Source organism: Mugil cephalus, chromosome 23 (genome assembly GCF_022458985.1).
Source record: "Mugil cephalus isolate CIBA_MC_2020 chromosome 23, CIBA_Mcephalus_1.1, whole genome shotgun sequence".
Taxonomy (NCBI): domain Eukaryota; kingdom Metazoa; phylum Chordata; class Actinopteri; order Mugiliformes; family Mugilidae; genus Mugil; species Mugil cephalus.
The window spans coordinates 6,339,554-6,351,249 of record NC_061792.1 but is presented as its reverse complement, the minus strand read 5'-3'; the positions used below and the strand labels follow the sequence as shown (position 1 = coordinate 6,351,249).

General features: G+C 41.2%; 1 protein-coding gene and 1 long non-coding RNA gene across 3 annotated transcripts; one reads left to right on the top strand and one right to left on the bottom strand.

Annotated features, from left to right (window-relative positions):
* Positions 1–2,847: 2,847 nt before the first annotated feature.
* LOC125000748 lies at positions 2,848–3,662 on the bottom strand. Its single transcript, XR_007111381.1, has 2 exons — positions 3,525–3,662; positions 2,848–3,257 (listed from the first exon to the last, which is right to left on the bottom strand). It is a non-coding gene; the product is annotated as an uncharacterized LOC125000748 (long non-coding RNA).
* A 166-nt stretch (positions 3,663–3,828) lies between these two features.
* On the top strand, positions 3,829–11,667 carry LOC125000746 (inosine-uridine preferring nucleoside hydrolase-like). 2 transcript variants are annotated; one of them, XM_047576377.1, is made up of 8 exons: positions 3,829–3,972; positions 4,223–4,400; positions 6,225–6,404; positions 7,370–7,481; positions 7,559–7,695; positions 7,778–7,855; positions 10,772–10,888; positions 10,966–11,667. In XM_047576377.1, the coding sequence occupies exons 2-8, from the start codon at positions 4,224–4,226 to the stop codon at positions 11,116–11,118; spliced, it is 954 nt and encodes a 317-aa protein (XP_047432333.1). In that variant the 5' UTR covers positions 3,829–3,972; position 4,223; the 3' UTR covers positions 11,119–11,667. The 2 variants fall into 2 exon arrangements, with proteins under 2 accessions (XP_047432333.1, XP_047432334.1); XM_047576378.1 differs by having other exon boundaries at positions 3,841–3,972; positions 4,219–4,400.
* Positions 11,668–11,696: the final 29 nt, after the last annotated feature.

Genomic DNA, 11,696 nt, shown 5'->3' with positions numbered 1-11,696 from the left:
CTATAAGAGGTTTTTTTTTTTTTGAAAAGAGACGAAGTTAGGGACTTTTCTAGTCACCCTTCATCTTCAAACTCAAAATCAGTTCATCATTATATGTTGACCTCCTCTCATATATACATTAATGCCAGTTATTTTCCAATAAAACCACAGTCCTTAGATTACAAATACTATGTGAGAATCCTTTGCATTTTGAAACGCCTCCCTATATAAGTCTCTGGGTTTAGGAGAGGACAGTTCGGCAGCCATCGCTCTACTCACTGAGCAGCGAACGCCTGCACAGATCCACTCTGCACTCTGAAATGGCAATTTTCACACATAATATTTTATTTTTAATGCTTTGAGCTACAAAAGGTTACGGGAGAGGATTAGAGCCACTGAAAACAAAATTGTAGTAAATTAATCTCAGAATTCTGGGATTAATCTCGTAATTCAGAGATTAAAATTTTAAAGTTTTAAAGATTAAAGTTTTCTTCAGTGGCCCTAATCCTCTTCCATAAAACCTGTAGAACACTACATGTGTAATATATAGAGAATAAAAGAAGAAGAAGCAAAAACACATGTAAAGAAATTCTACATACAGTCTATCAAGAAAACAGTTTGGAACTAGACTGTAGTTACGGGAGAACATTTTTTTTAAAGTCTCACTGAAAAAAAAATCATGTGTTTGAACATAAGATGAAGATTAATCTCAGATTTCTGAGATTAATCTCAGAATTAAAGTTGGAACCACATGCAAAGTAATTCTACATACAATCTATCAAGAAGACAGGTTGTAACTTGAGTGTACTTGTGGTAGAACATGTCCTTTATTTTAAGTCTTACTGAAAAAAAAAAAAATGTTCTTGTGTTTAAATGTAGGATGAAGAAGAAGCTGACCATTGATGTGGATACCGGAGTGGATGATGCCATGGCCATCATGGTGGCCCTCAGCGACCCCGGTGTGTAGATTTTGGGGATCACCTGCAGCCATGGCAACACACCCTTGCAGAATGTCCTCAAAAACACTGCGTGTCCTGAAAGCCTGCAACAGGCTGGACGTGAGTTCATGGTCCACTAGCAGCAAAATGACTGAATGCGCTGTTATTTAAAATATACGACCTGTTCCACAGATTCCAGTGTATCGGGGTTGCTCAATGTCCCTGCTGGCCAATAAATAAAATGATTTCCACGTGAAAGATGGCCTGGGAGACGTTGTTGATCCAGATGCTCCGGGTTTGAACCTGCTGCAGAACAAGAAAGCATGATCAAGACTGCAAAAGAGAATGTGGGGGAGGTGAGGCAAACTAATACTTGATATACTATATACTAGATACTTTATATAACCACCGAAGCAGTAGGGAGGATGGACAGGGACCGCCGATCAGGTTGAGTAACAACTGTGCAGAAAAGCAGAAGGATTACTTATCAAATTTAATCCTGAATTCTGTTCTGCTTTTCTGTGCAGGCAATATATATCATTACAAATATGTAATAAAGTGAAACAGATTTTCCTGTAGAGGTGAAGTGAATCTGCATTAACTTGCATGAGTTCAACTTTAGTGTTTGAAACGTATTTTTAATGTCCTCTGTTTAGTTCGTCTGTTGTTATATTAGCTCGGCTATGTAGTAAATGAGGCCACTACCTCCACATACCTCTGAGTTTAAAATAAATAAATAAATTACTCTGATTTCTTGTATTCTTTATGAAGCTTTGATTTGAAATACACTGCTTTTTTATTTATTTGTTTTTTTTTTTTTTTTTTAGCTTTACCGGTCACATTAGGGTGTATTTGCACAAAGTATCGGATCGGTATCGCCGATACCGGCCTCAATTTTATTCAGTATCGGATTGGAAATTAAATCACAACACCAGTCTTCACTTCGTCAACATAAGCATTTATAATAATGGCCCCATAATAAAACCAGTTGTGGACCACGTGAAGCCACAGACATTTTAGAATTTAACCATTGATTTATGTTTTTGTCATGAACATAAAGTCAATGAAATATGTAATATACATGCTGTTTCCACGTGACTCTGGTGGCCACCGCCCCGCTCAAAGAAACTGGAGGCTCTCTACATCATGGGAGGAAACGCTGAATGTAGGTTGTCTCGCTTCGCTTCTGTCTGTGTGTTTTTACGTATTTGTGCAGCCAGGGGGAACACCACCGTGCGTTGCCGACCCAGAGGGCCGCCTACGTCGTGCTGGAGCGCTGCACCTGCCCCACCTACATCGCCACCTGGGAGTTCAGCTGCAGGAACAGCCTGCCGTGGGTGAGGCAGAAAAACGCGAACGTAAAAAAAGGGACCTAATTCTGTGACAATTTTGCACCAAAATGACAAGCCGTGCTTGCCATCCTCCCCTAATCTTTCTGCGTTGAGTGGCTCGCCCTAAACACTGAGAAAGCTGCCATCATGAAAAAGATCTCCGCCCTGATACTGGCGCCAAGAACTAATGCAATACACGGACAGTTTTATGTGGTGAATCTGATAAGCGTCAGAAAAGTGTCAGTGTCATTCAAGGATAGGCATGTCTGCACAAGTGTGACATATTTTGCACTTGCGGTCAGATGCACTGTCATTTTAATTTTTAAATGATTTTTATAAGCTGCCAAATTTAAAAGAGAAGCTTTATAACAGCAGTTGTGCAGATGTCTGTAGCGGGAGATGTGTAAATCACATACTGTCTCAACATGATATGCATCTACAGAAGGATCGATCACTTCAAGCGTTTAAACATTTTTTAGACCCCCTACCTACTATTTGTGTTCTATATTAAACATCTTCTGCCTCCATTTATCCCTTTACTAAAATATGTTGGATTCATGTTAATATGTATTCAAATAAATCTAAATTTGTGGGGAGAATTAAAAAAAAAAAAAAAAAATGTGTAATCAACCAAAGATTTCGTAACGCCCCCTGCAGTATCTGAGCGGCCCTCCTAGGGGTCGCCAAAACCCCTGTTAAAGACCTATGGTTTAAGCATGAATCATTGCTCAACAAACCCTCCCCCTTCAGGTTGCCGTAACCGTGGAGCTAGAGCGGCCCCACTCCCGGGCATGATGGTGCTGGACTACACGGAGCTGCTGAAGCAGAAACACAAGACCTTCGTCCTGAAAACCGTCGACCTGGAGAAGCTGAAGCAAATGCTGATGAATTTAGTCAAGGAGACTGGTTCTCAGGCGAGCCGAAAGCCTAAATTTGTGCCGTTTCTGTCTCACGGTTTGCCTGGTGTTTGGAAAAGTATGCTCCCACGCCGCAGGATAAATTCCTGAAGCTGGAGGAATAAACAAGAGAAGAAAATGTTTTTTGGTCATCTACCACATACCACATAAATCACTCATCCAGTTAAGTATCAAGGGAAACGCATTTTATTGACTTATAGGGAGCCCAAAATAAGGACATGGTTTTACTTGAGATTGATGGCTGATGTTTTTCAGCTCCTTTGGCTGAACACTTAATAGTTAAGCACACATTATTTAAAGGAGATAGTGAATCCAACTTGAAAACATTCACATTCAGGTGACATTTTTCAGTGACATACGGAATATTCTTTGTCAGACTTAAGCCACTCGTCCAACTCGCTGCTCTTCTGGCTCCCCTTGTCCCAGGTGTACTGTCGTCCCTGCTGTCAGTCCCTTTAAGAGGAAAAAACGAAGAAGCAAGCAGAAAGGCACGACAATAGTAAGCCCAAACCAGTTCAATCTGTCTTTCGTGCACAACAACAGCACTCCTCCACGCTTCACACTTCACACAGTGCACATCCTTTCCACGTTAAACTCGATTCAGCTGCAGAAACGGCTGTCAAGCAGCATGAGAGCATGAGAAGACTGCTGCAGCTCCAGTTTGAGTAGGAGGAGGGGACTGAACTACATAAAGCAAACAAAACTGTCAAGGAACTGGTTGTGTAACCTTTTCTCATTTCCATTCGCGAGAGCCACAGAGAGAGAAGTTTGACTCCAAAGACCCGTTTTGGAAACCTTCCTGATAAGGTAAGTTATCTTCTCAGTGTATTATAGCTGTTTACACACACACACACAAAAAGTTAGCATTGACTCTGGGGCTGGTATGTGCAACCCAAACATAGTGCAGGTGTTGAGGATTTACTAATTACTTTGCCTCAGTTACCTTTGGTTACTTTATGAGCCGCAGCTGTGTGCAGTCAGTGGAGAACCTTTACAGAGCTGAGCCACAAGGATTATGATAAACAAAGATGAATATATAGTAAATCTAATCGGACAGGATGAAGAAGCTCATCATGGACGTGGACACCGGGGTGGACGATGCTCAAGCCATCATGGTGGCCCTCTCGGACCCCACTGTGGAGATCTTGGGAATCACTTGCTGCCACGGCAACACACCCCTGGAGAACGTCCTCAAGAACACGCTGCGTGTCCTGAAACTCTGCAACAGGCTGGACGTGAGTTTGTGTCTCCGTGTAGTGGGGTTGTTCCTACTAGCATTCGGTCCCTGGTTTACGTCATCCAAAAAAAAAAAGTAACATTTTCCATCTGTTTTGCATTTTATCTGAAGGAGGACTCTAACTCCAGCTCAGGATATTAATGACCTGATGATTTTTACCACATTCTTTGAATGTCCACCACCATCTTCATGAATATATCTTTTGAATGCACACTTATTATAATAATTACATTTTCTGAGAGTTCAAAAGTCCCTTAACTTACCCTTGAAATATTTATTTTAATAAATATTCACAAACGAGTATATTCACACAAAATCTTTAACTATTTTTAACCCTTAGACTGGCATTGTGACCGCACGGTTGAACTATGTTTTAGTAGGAGGAGACAATAAAATGCTTAATTTCTCATTTTGTACCTGTTTTCTAACCATTGCTAGTCATTCAGATTCTAAGATACACAAATTTTCACATGTGTGAACAGATTATATATACATATATCTAAGCTCTTATGCTTTTTGAGATCTAGTGCTTTTGACCAGATACCCAAAGCTAAAAAAAAAAAAAATACATCAAACAGCTGCAGTATTTATATTGTATGAATCTGTACAGTCGTGTGAACATTTCTATAATGACATGTCAAAATACTCAGTTTGCAATGCACGCTATTCACATAGATAAACAATTATTTAATGCGATAATCATTTAGAATCAAATATTATTCAACACATTCGAATTTACAATGCGAATTTCATCGTTATATTCTCAATTGGCAATTCATAGTGTATTTCAATTCTTTTCGAAATTAGCTAATGATATTTAGGGCCATTGGAAATCATATCTGCATTACGCAAGAATGCTTAATATATTTGTGAAATGCTTAATATTTGTTATTTTTATTTACCTATTATCAAAAAAAAAAAAACAGACATCAGATATCACAAGAGTGGACAGGGTGTAACAGGGCGTGACATTTAATTATCTCATCTTCCATACCGCTTAATCCTCACTCGGGTCTTGGGGGTTGCTGCAGCCTGTCCCAGCTGGCATCCTGGGCAGGATGCCAGTCCACTGCCAGGCTGACACATAAGCAAACAACCATTCACACTCAGAGACACACCTAGGGTCAATTTAGAGTCACCAATCAGCCTGATGAGCATGTCTTTGGAGGTGGGAGGAACCTGGGAGTACCCAGAGAAAACCCACGCGGACACAGGGTGAACATGCAAACTCCACCCAGAAAGGCCCGAGCTGGACTCGAACCCTGACCTGGGAGGCATCAGCACCAACCACCGAGCCGCTGTGCCGCCCAACATTTAATTAATGAAAGTATAATAAATAAATAAATTGAAAAAAAATTAACATTTACATGAACATCAACACTGCAAACACTAATTCCAATAATAAAATAACAATTAATCATAAACGTTATCATCTAATCAGTCCCATCCAACCACCCACACAATATGACACTTCCTGTGTTAAGTGACTAGATAAGAATCAGGCGCCCTGTGTGTGGGAGGAGTGTGTGTGTGTTAGCAACGACAATAAACAACAACACATGTAATTTTAGTTGAGCAAACATGATTTGGGACACGACGATTTAGCCTACTTATCCTAAAATTAGAGTAATTATTTTAAATTTGACTAATCCTGCGTATATATCATTGTACTCTATGGTGGAGTGAGGCTAACCATGTATGTCAAGCTTGTAGAAATGAGTATTAGCCCATTTTTTACCAAATACATGCCATACAATGTCATGGGGACTCAAATGGCACCAAATGGTGGGAATGAACCAGTAATGCTTCTAATGCTGGACAGATCCCGGTGTATCGAGGCTCCTCTGAGCCCCTCCTGCCCAGAAAACTCCACGCTGGGGAGTTTCACGGGAAGGACGGACTGGGCGACGTCCCGGACCCTGATGCTCCGGGCTTGGAGCTGCTGCAGGAGGAAAATGCCGTGCAGGCTATCGTCAAAATTGTCAATGAAAATCCTGGAGAGGTGGGTAGACTGTCAGAGGATCATGTCATCTTGAGGCAAAAACAGTTCAGATTAAGAGTGTTGATGATTGTGTGTTAATTGACATATAGAAGAGTAGTTTTAGGCAAAAACTTGTCTGTAGGTTTGCACTTGTTTCTTTTCTGCATTTTAGTCCCAATATAAATATGTGGGTTTCATTTGAGAAACTGTCGATCATTCTTTTCTTAAGAGTGAAAGTCAAAATGTAGGATTTTCCCTCATTTGAACATCAGTTTAATTCAGGACTGGATGTAGTCAGTGTAGGACTGGGCGTATGACCAAAAATGTACTTTTCAAAATTATGACGGTATATTACGGTATTTTTTTTTCCATGCATAGTCACGTGTTCACAACGTTTTCTACTGGTTGAGAGAGGAATGGATGCAGTAGATTAACTAACGGTGGACTATTTTACTGTGATGATGAGTAAATATTGTAGAATAATCTCACACGAGAAGTAAAACAGGTATTGGCACTGCCTGCTGATGTGGATATCTGGGGAAATCTATTTACAGCAGAAGAAAAAGAAACGGGACGGGACAATGTTTATTTTGACATATTTATTCACATCTAAACCTATTTAAACTGCCTGCTATTGACTGTCTTTAACGTCAATAGCAGCGCAACCGGCTACCGTAATAATTGTAGTCTGCATTTTTCTCAGTCGTACAGCTAAAATTGGAGACACTTTCGGGGATAGTTATAGCCAGAGGAAAGGTCGTCCAGAAATCGTGGGAGTCTGGTCGCATCATGCGTTTTTAGAAGCGCTACATTGATAAAGGTCCGCTCTGAAACAGTGTCTCGCGGCGCAGCGTTGCGACCCCTGTGTAATCAAATATACCGGTATATTAAAAATTTAAAAATTTATATCATGACGAGAGAAAAAAATACCGGTGTTCGGCATGAGCCGTACACTGCCCAGCCCTAAGCCATTCATCTTTTCACAGGTGTCTCTGGTTGCCACTGCGCCACTCACTAACCTGGCGATGGCTGTTAAAGTTCACCCATCCTTCCCCAAGAAACTGAAGGCCCTCTACATAATGGGAGGAAACACTGAGTGTAGGTCATCTGTATGAACGCTCCATGCTCACTTACTTTTATTTTACCAACAAACTGAGACGAATGTGTCTGTCCAGCCAGGGGGAACACCACAGTTTGTGGAGAGTTCAACTTCGTGGCCGACTCTGAGGCCGCCTACATTGTGTTGAACCAGTACACCTGCCCCACCTACATCACCACCTGGGAATTCACCTGCAGGAACATCCTGCCGTGGGTCTGTAAATGCAGTGGAGCCAGTTTGAAGGCGTTTCATTTACTGATCAACTGACTTGTTCTTTGGTGCACTTCTCTCACAGTCTTTCTGCGACATGTGGCTGGCCCAAGACACCGAAAAGGCTCGTTTCATGGAGAGGATTTCCCGCCACACCAGGAAGGCACGTCCTGAGTTACTCTTTTTTTTTTTTTTTTTAGGATAAGCATCTAATGTCTTCAAGCCAACGACATGGCCTACGTTGATAATTGGAACTCTTTCTGGGGAAAGCCTGGTCTGATTAGACAAGATGGAGTTCACCCCACCTTGGCGGGTGCTTCTCTTATCTCTAGGAATTTGGCCGATTTTATAAACACCCCAAAACCATGACAACCCAGAATTTAGCCCAGGAGGCCGAGTTGCGGTCTTACACGCCTCTCTGCTGCTTCTCTAGTGCTGTCACACACCCATAACTCCACAAACTCCATAGATGTGCTGTCTGCTCCCAGATTTTTTTAATGCAAAAATAACAATAGAGGAGTTATTCATAGGAACCTTATCCAAGTCAACACAAATTCAATAGTACAACAGAGCAATAAGAAAATTAAATGTGGTCTTTTGAATGTCAGGTCTCTCATCTAAATCACTTTTAGGAACTGATTTGATAACTGATCATCAGATTGATCTATTTAGTTTGTCTGAAACGTGGCTGCAGGATGAGGAGGAAGTCAGTTTAAATGAGTCCACACCACCCACTCATAGTAACTATCACATTCCTCGAGGCACAGGCCGAGGAGGAGGAGTGGCAGCAATCTTCCACGCTGATTTATTTATTTATTAATCCTAGACCTAAGCAAAGCTGTAATTCGTTTGAAAGCCTTACTCTTAGTCTTGCTCATCCAGACTGGAAAAACACAAAAACCAATTCTCTTTGTTGTGGTGTATCGCCCACCTGCTCCTTACTCAGAATTTTTAGCTGAGTCATTATAGTAGGTGACTTTAACAGTCTTAGCTCTTCATTTATGTCATTACTGGACTCAATTGGCTTTTCTCAGAATGTAAATGGTCCAATTCACACCTTTAGATCTTGTCTAACAGGTCTAACAGTATATTCTCATAACCATCTATTGTCCGATTATTGTCTTGTAACATTTGAATTTACTATAAGAGATTACACGGAAATTGGAAAGACATTTAGTTATGGTAGACACTTATCTGATGATGCTATAACTAGATATAAGGAATTAATACTTTCAGTATTTAATTCAGTGCCTTATGTCAGTGATGTGGATGCCAGCAACCACAATCTAACTCCATCACAAATAGATTATTTTGTTGACAGCACAGGAGCGTCGCTTAGCACAACTCTAAATCTAGCTGCTCCCCTGAAAAAGAAGGTGATAAATCGGAGGGTAGCTCCATGGTATAATTCACAGTTGCGTAGTTCAAAGCAGGCAGTTCGAAAGCTGGAAAGAATTTGAGACCCCATCCAGACTAAATTGCTCAAGGAGGTTTTTGCATTAATTAATACCGCCATATTAAATCAGATAAACTTATCTTTTTTAACAGGATACGTGCCCCAGTCTTTTAAAACTGCTGTAATTAAACCATTACTTAAAAAACCCACTCTTGACCTAGATATGTATCAAGGCTCCTCTAAACAACAATTCTTCTGTACATACCAAAGTAAGCTATGGAGTTCCTCAGGGTTCTGTGCTAGGACCAATATTATTCACATTTTACATGCTTCCCTTAGGCAATATTATTAGAAAGCACGGCATAAACTTCCATTGCTACGCAGATGATACCCAGCTATATTTATCCATGAAACCAGATGAAACTAATCAGCTGGTTAAACTCCAAGCATGCCTCAAAGACATAAAGGCTTGGATGACCTGTAATTCCCTACCTTTAAACTCCAACAAAACAGAAGTCATTGTATTTGGCTCTAAACATGTCAGAGATTCAGTATCTAATCACCTGGTTTCGTTGGATGGCATTACCTTGGCCTCCAGTACTACTGTGAAAAACCATGGTGTTATATTTGACCAGGATATGTCCTTTAATTCTCACATAGTTTGGTTCCATCATATCTGAAAGACCTCACCATACTGTCCCAACAGATCACTAAGATCTCAAAGTGCAGGTCTACTTGTGGTTCCTAGAGTTTCTAAAAGTAGAACGGGAGGTAGAGCCTTCAGCTATCAGGCTCCTCTCCTATGGAACCAGCTCCCAGTTTGGGTTTGGAAGGCAGACACAGTCTCTACGGTTAAGGTCAGGCTTAAGACTTTCCTTTTTGATAAAGCTTATAGTTAGAGCTGGACTTAACCATCCTTTAGTTATGCTGCTATAGGCTGCAGGGGAACGATGCACTAAAGACATGTCCTCTCCTCTTTCTTCTCTGGCTCCTGTCCTCTAATCTCTTATAATTTATTTTCTATTACTAACCACTGTGTCTCACTCTCTCCCCTCCCCTGAGGGTCTCTGGTCTGGAGGGCTGAATATCTGACCTGTGGAGTTCTAAGCTACATCTGCTGCTGTGGCCTCATCAACCAGCCCAGTCTTCATGGTCTGGAGTGCTGTGTATCAGACCTGTGGAGCTCCATAAACCACATCTGTCCCAGTCTTCATGTCCTCCTCCAGTTGTCCACTCCTACCTAGATGAACAATTCACCAACCTGCCCATGATTCCTGTTATACTCACAAACTGTCACATAAGATCATCAGCTATGCGTTATATTAGTAGATATTAGTATATTACTAGATCCTACATGTTTCCTTCGGCCTGACGTATGAATCTATGACAGAAGTTTGTTTATCTTGTTTCTCCTGTTCTTCTTCTCTCTCTATCTTCTCTGTTTCTACCCGGCTGGCCTCCGGCAGATGGGTCCCTCCATATGAGTTGGGTTCTGCTCAAGGTTTCTTCCTGTTAAAAAGGAGTTTTTCCTTGCCACCGTCACCCTCAGGCTGCTCTGGAGGTTGCAGGCTGGTTTTTGTGAAGCGTCTTAAGACGATTTGTATTGTTATTGCCGCTATATAAATAAAATTGAATTGAATTGAATTGAATTCACTTGATATTAAATGTAATTTTTCCTCGCAGATGGTCAGGACCGAGCGATATCAGAAGGAGCTGGTAGCGGGACCTGGGTTCAACTCCTGTGACTCGTACGCCGTGGCTGCAGCCATAAACGACTCCCTGGTGACCGAGAGCGAACAGGTCAGAGCAGTGCTTCACGCGAGCACAAGAATTGCTGCATGCACGAGCAGAAAGGCCATAGCTCTTTCTTCTTCCAGGTCGCGGTGACCGTGGAGCTGGAGGGAACCCACACCCGCGGCATGATGGTGCTGGACTACTTGGACCTGCTGAAGAAGGAACACAAGGCCTTCATCTTGAAGAAAATCGACACGGAGAGGTTCAAACAGATGCTGATGGATGCACTGAAATAGCTCTTGAGGCACATTCCTCAAATAGTATTGTGTAACTGATGGTACATAACACTCTGTCCTTATCCAGACCATAAATACTGGGCGTTCACAACAATTTACACGCATCACCCTGCTCACTCAGGATGTATTATGCAATAGTTATCTCACGCGATGATTTAGAAGTTAGGATACTCCTCTACAAAATCCGTTTATAGCTATTAATGACATGAAACACAGCTGGAGGAACTGACCAATTGTGAGAGGAATGCACTATTATAAATAAGCACATGGTGTAAGCATGTGATGGTATGAAGTTTAGGACTGTTACGTACTTATCTATGTACTATATATTTGGTATCAGACCTGGAAAGAAAAACCTTTCGATCCATACAGTATGTATTTTGTGGATTTTAAGCTACTTTTTTTTAAATGGTTGGGATGTTTTAGTTCATTTCAGCTTGTTGTTGTTGGTTGGTTGGTTACTTTGCAGTTCCCGGTTCCATAGACTTTGGAAAGTTCTTGTCATGTACCAGCGTTATAATAAAAATAAAATATCCAAACTTAACAAAACTGCTGCAATATGACATAACTGTTTCTCA

Bases quoted from the DNA above. Each gene is read 5' to 3' on its own strand.
- LOC125000746 (XM_047576377.1), top strand. From the start codon at position 4,224: ATGAAGAAGCTCATCATGGACGTGGACACCGGGGTGGACGATGCTCAA. The intron at 6,405-7,369 runs GTGGGTAGACTG...ATCTTTTCACAG, and splicing joins TCAATGAAAATCCTGGAGAG to GTGTCTCTGGTTGCCACTGC. The intron at 7,482-7,558 runs GTAGGTCATCTG...GTGTCTGTCCAG, and splicing joins AATGGGAGGAAACACTGAGT to CCAGGGGGAACACCACAGTT.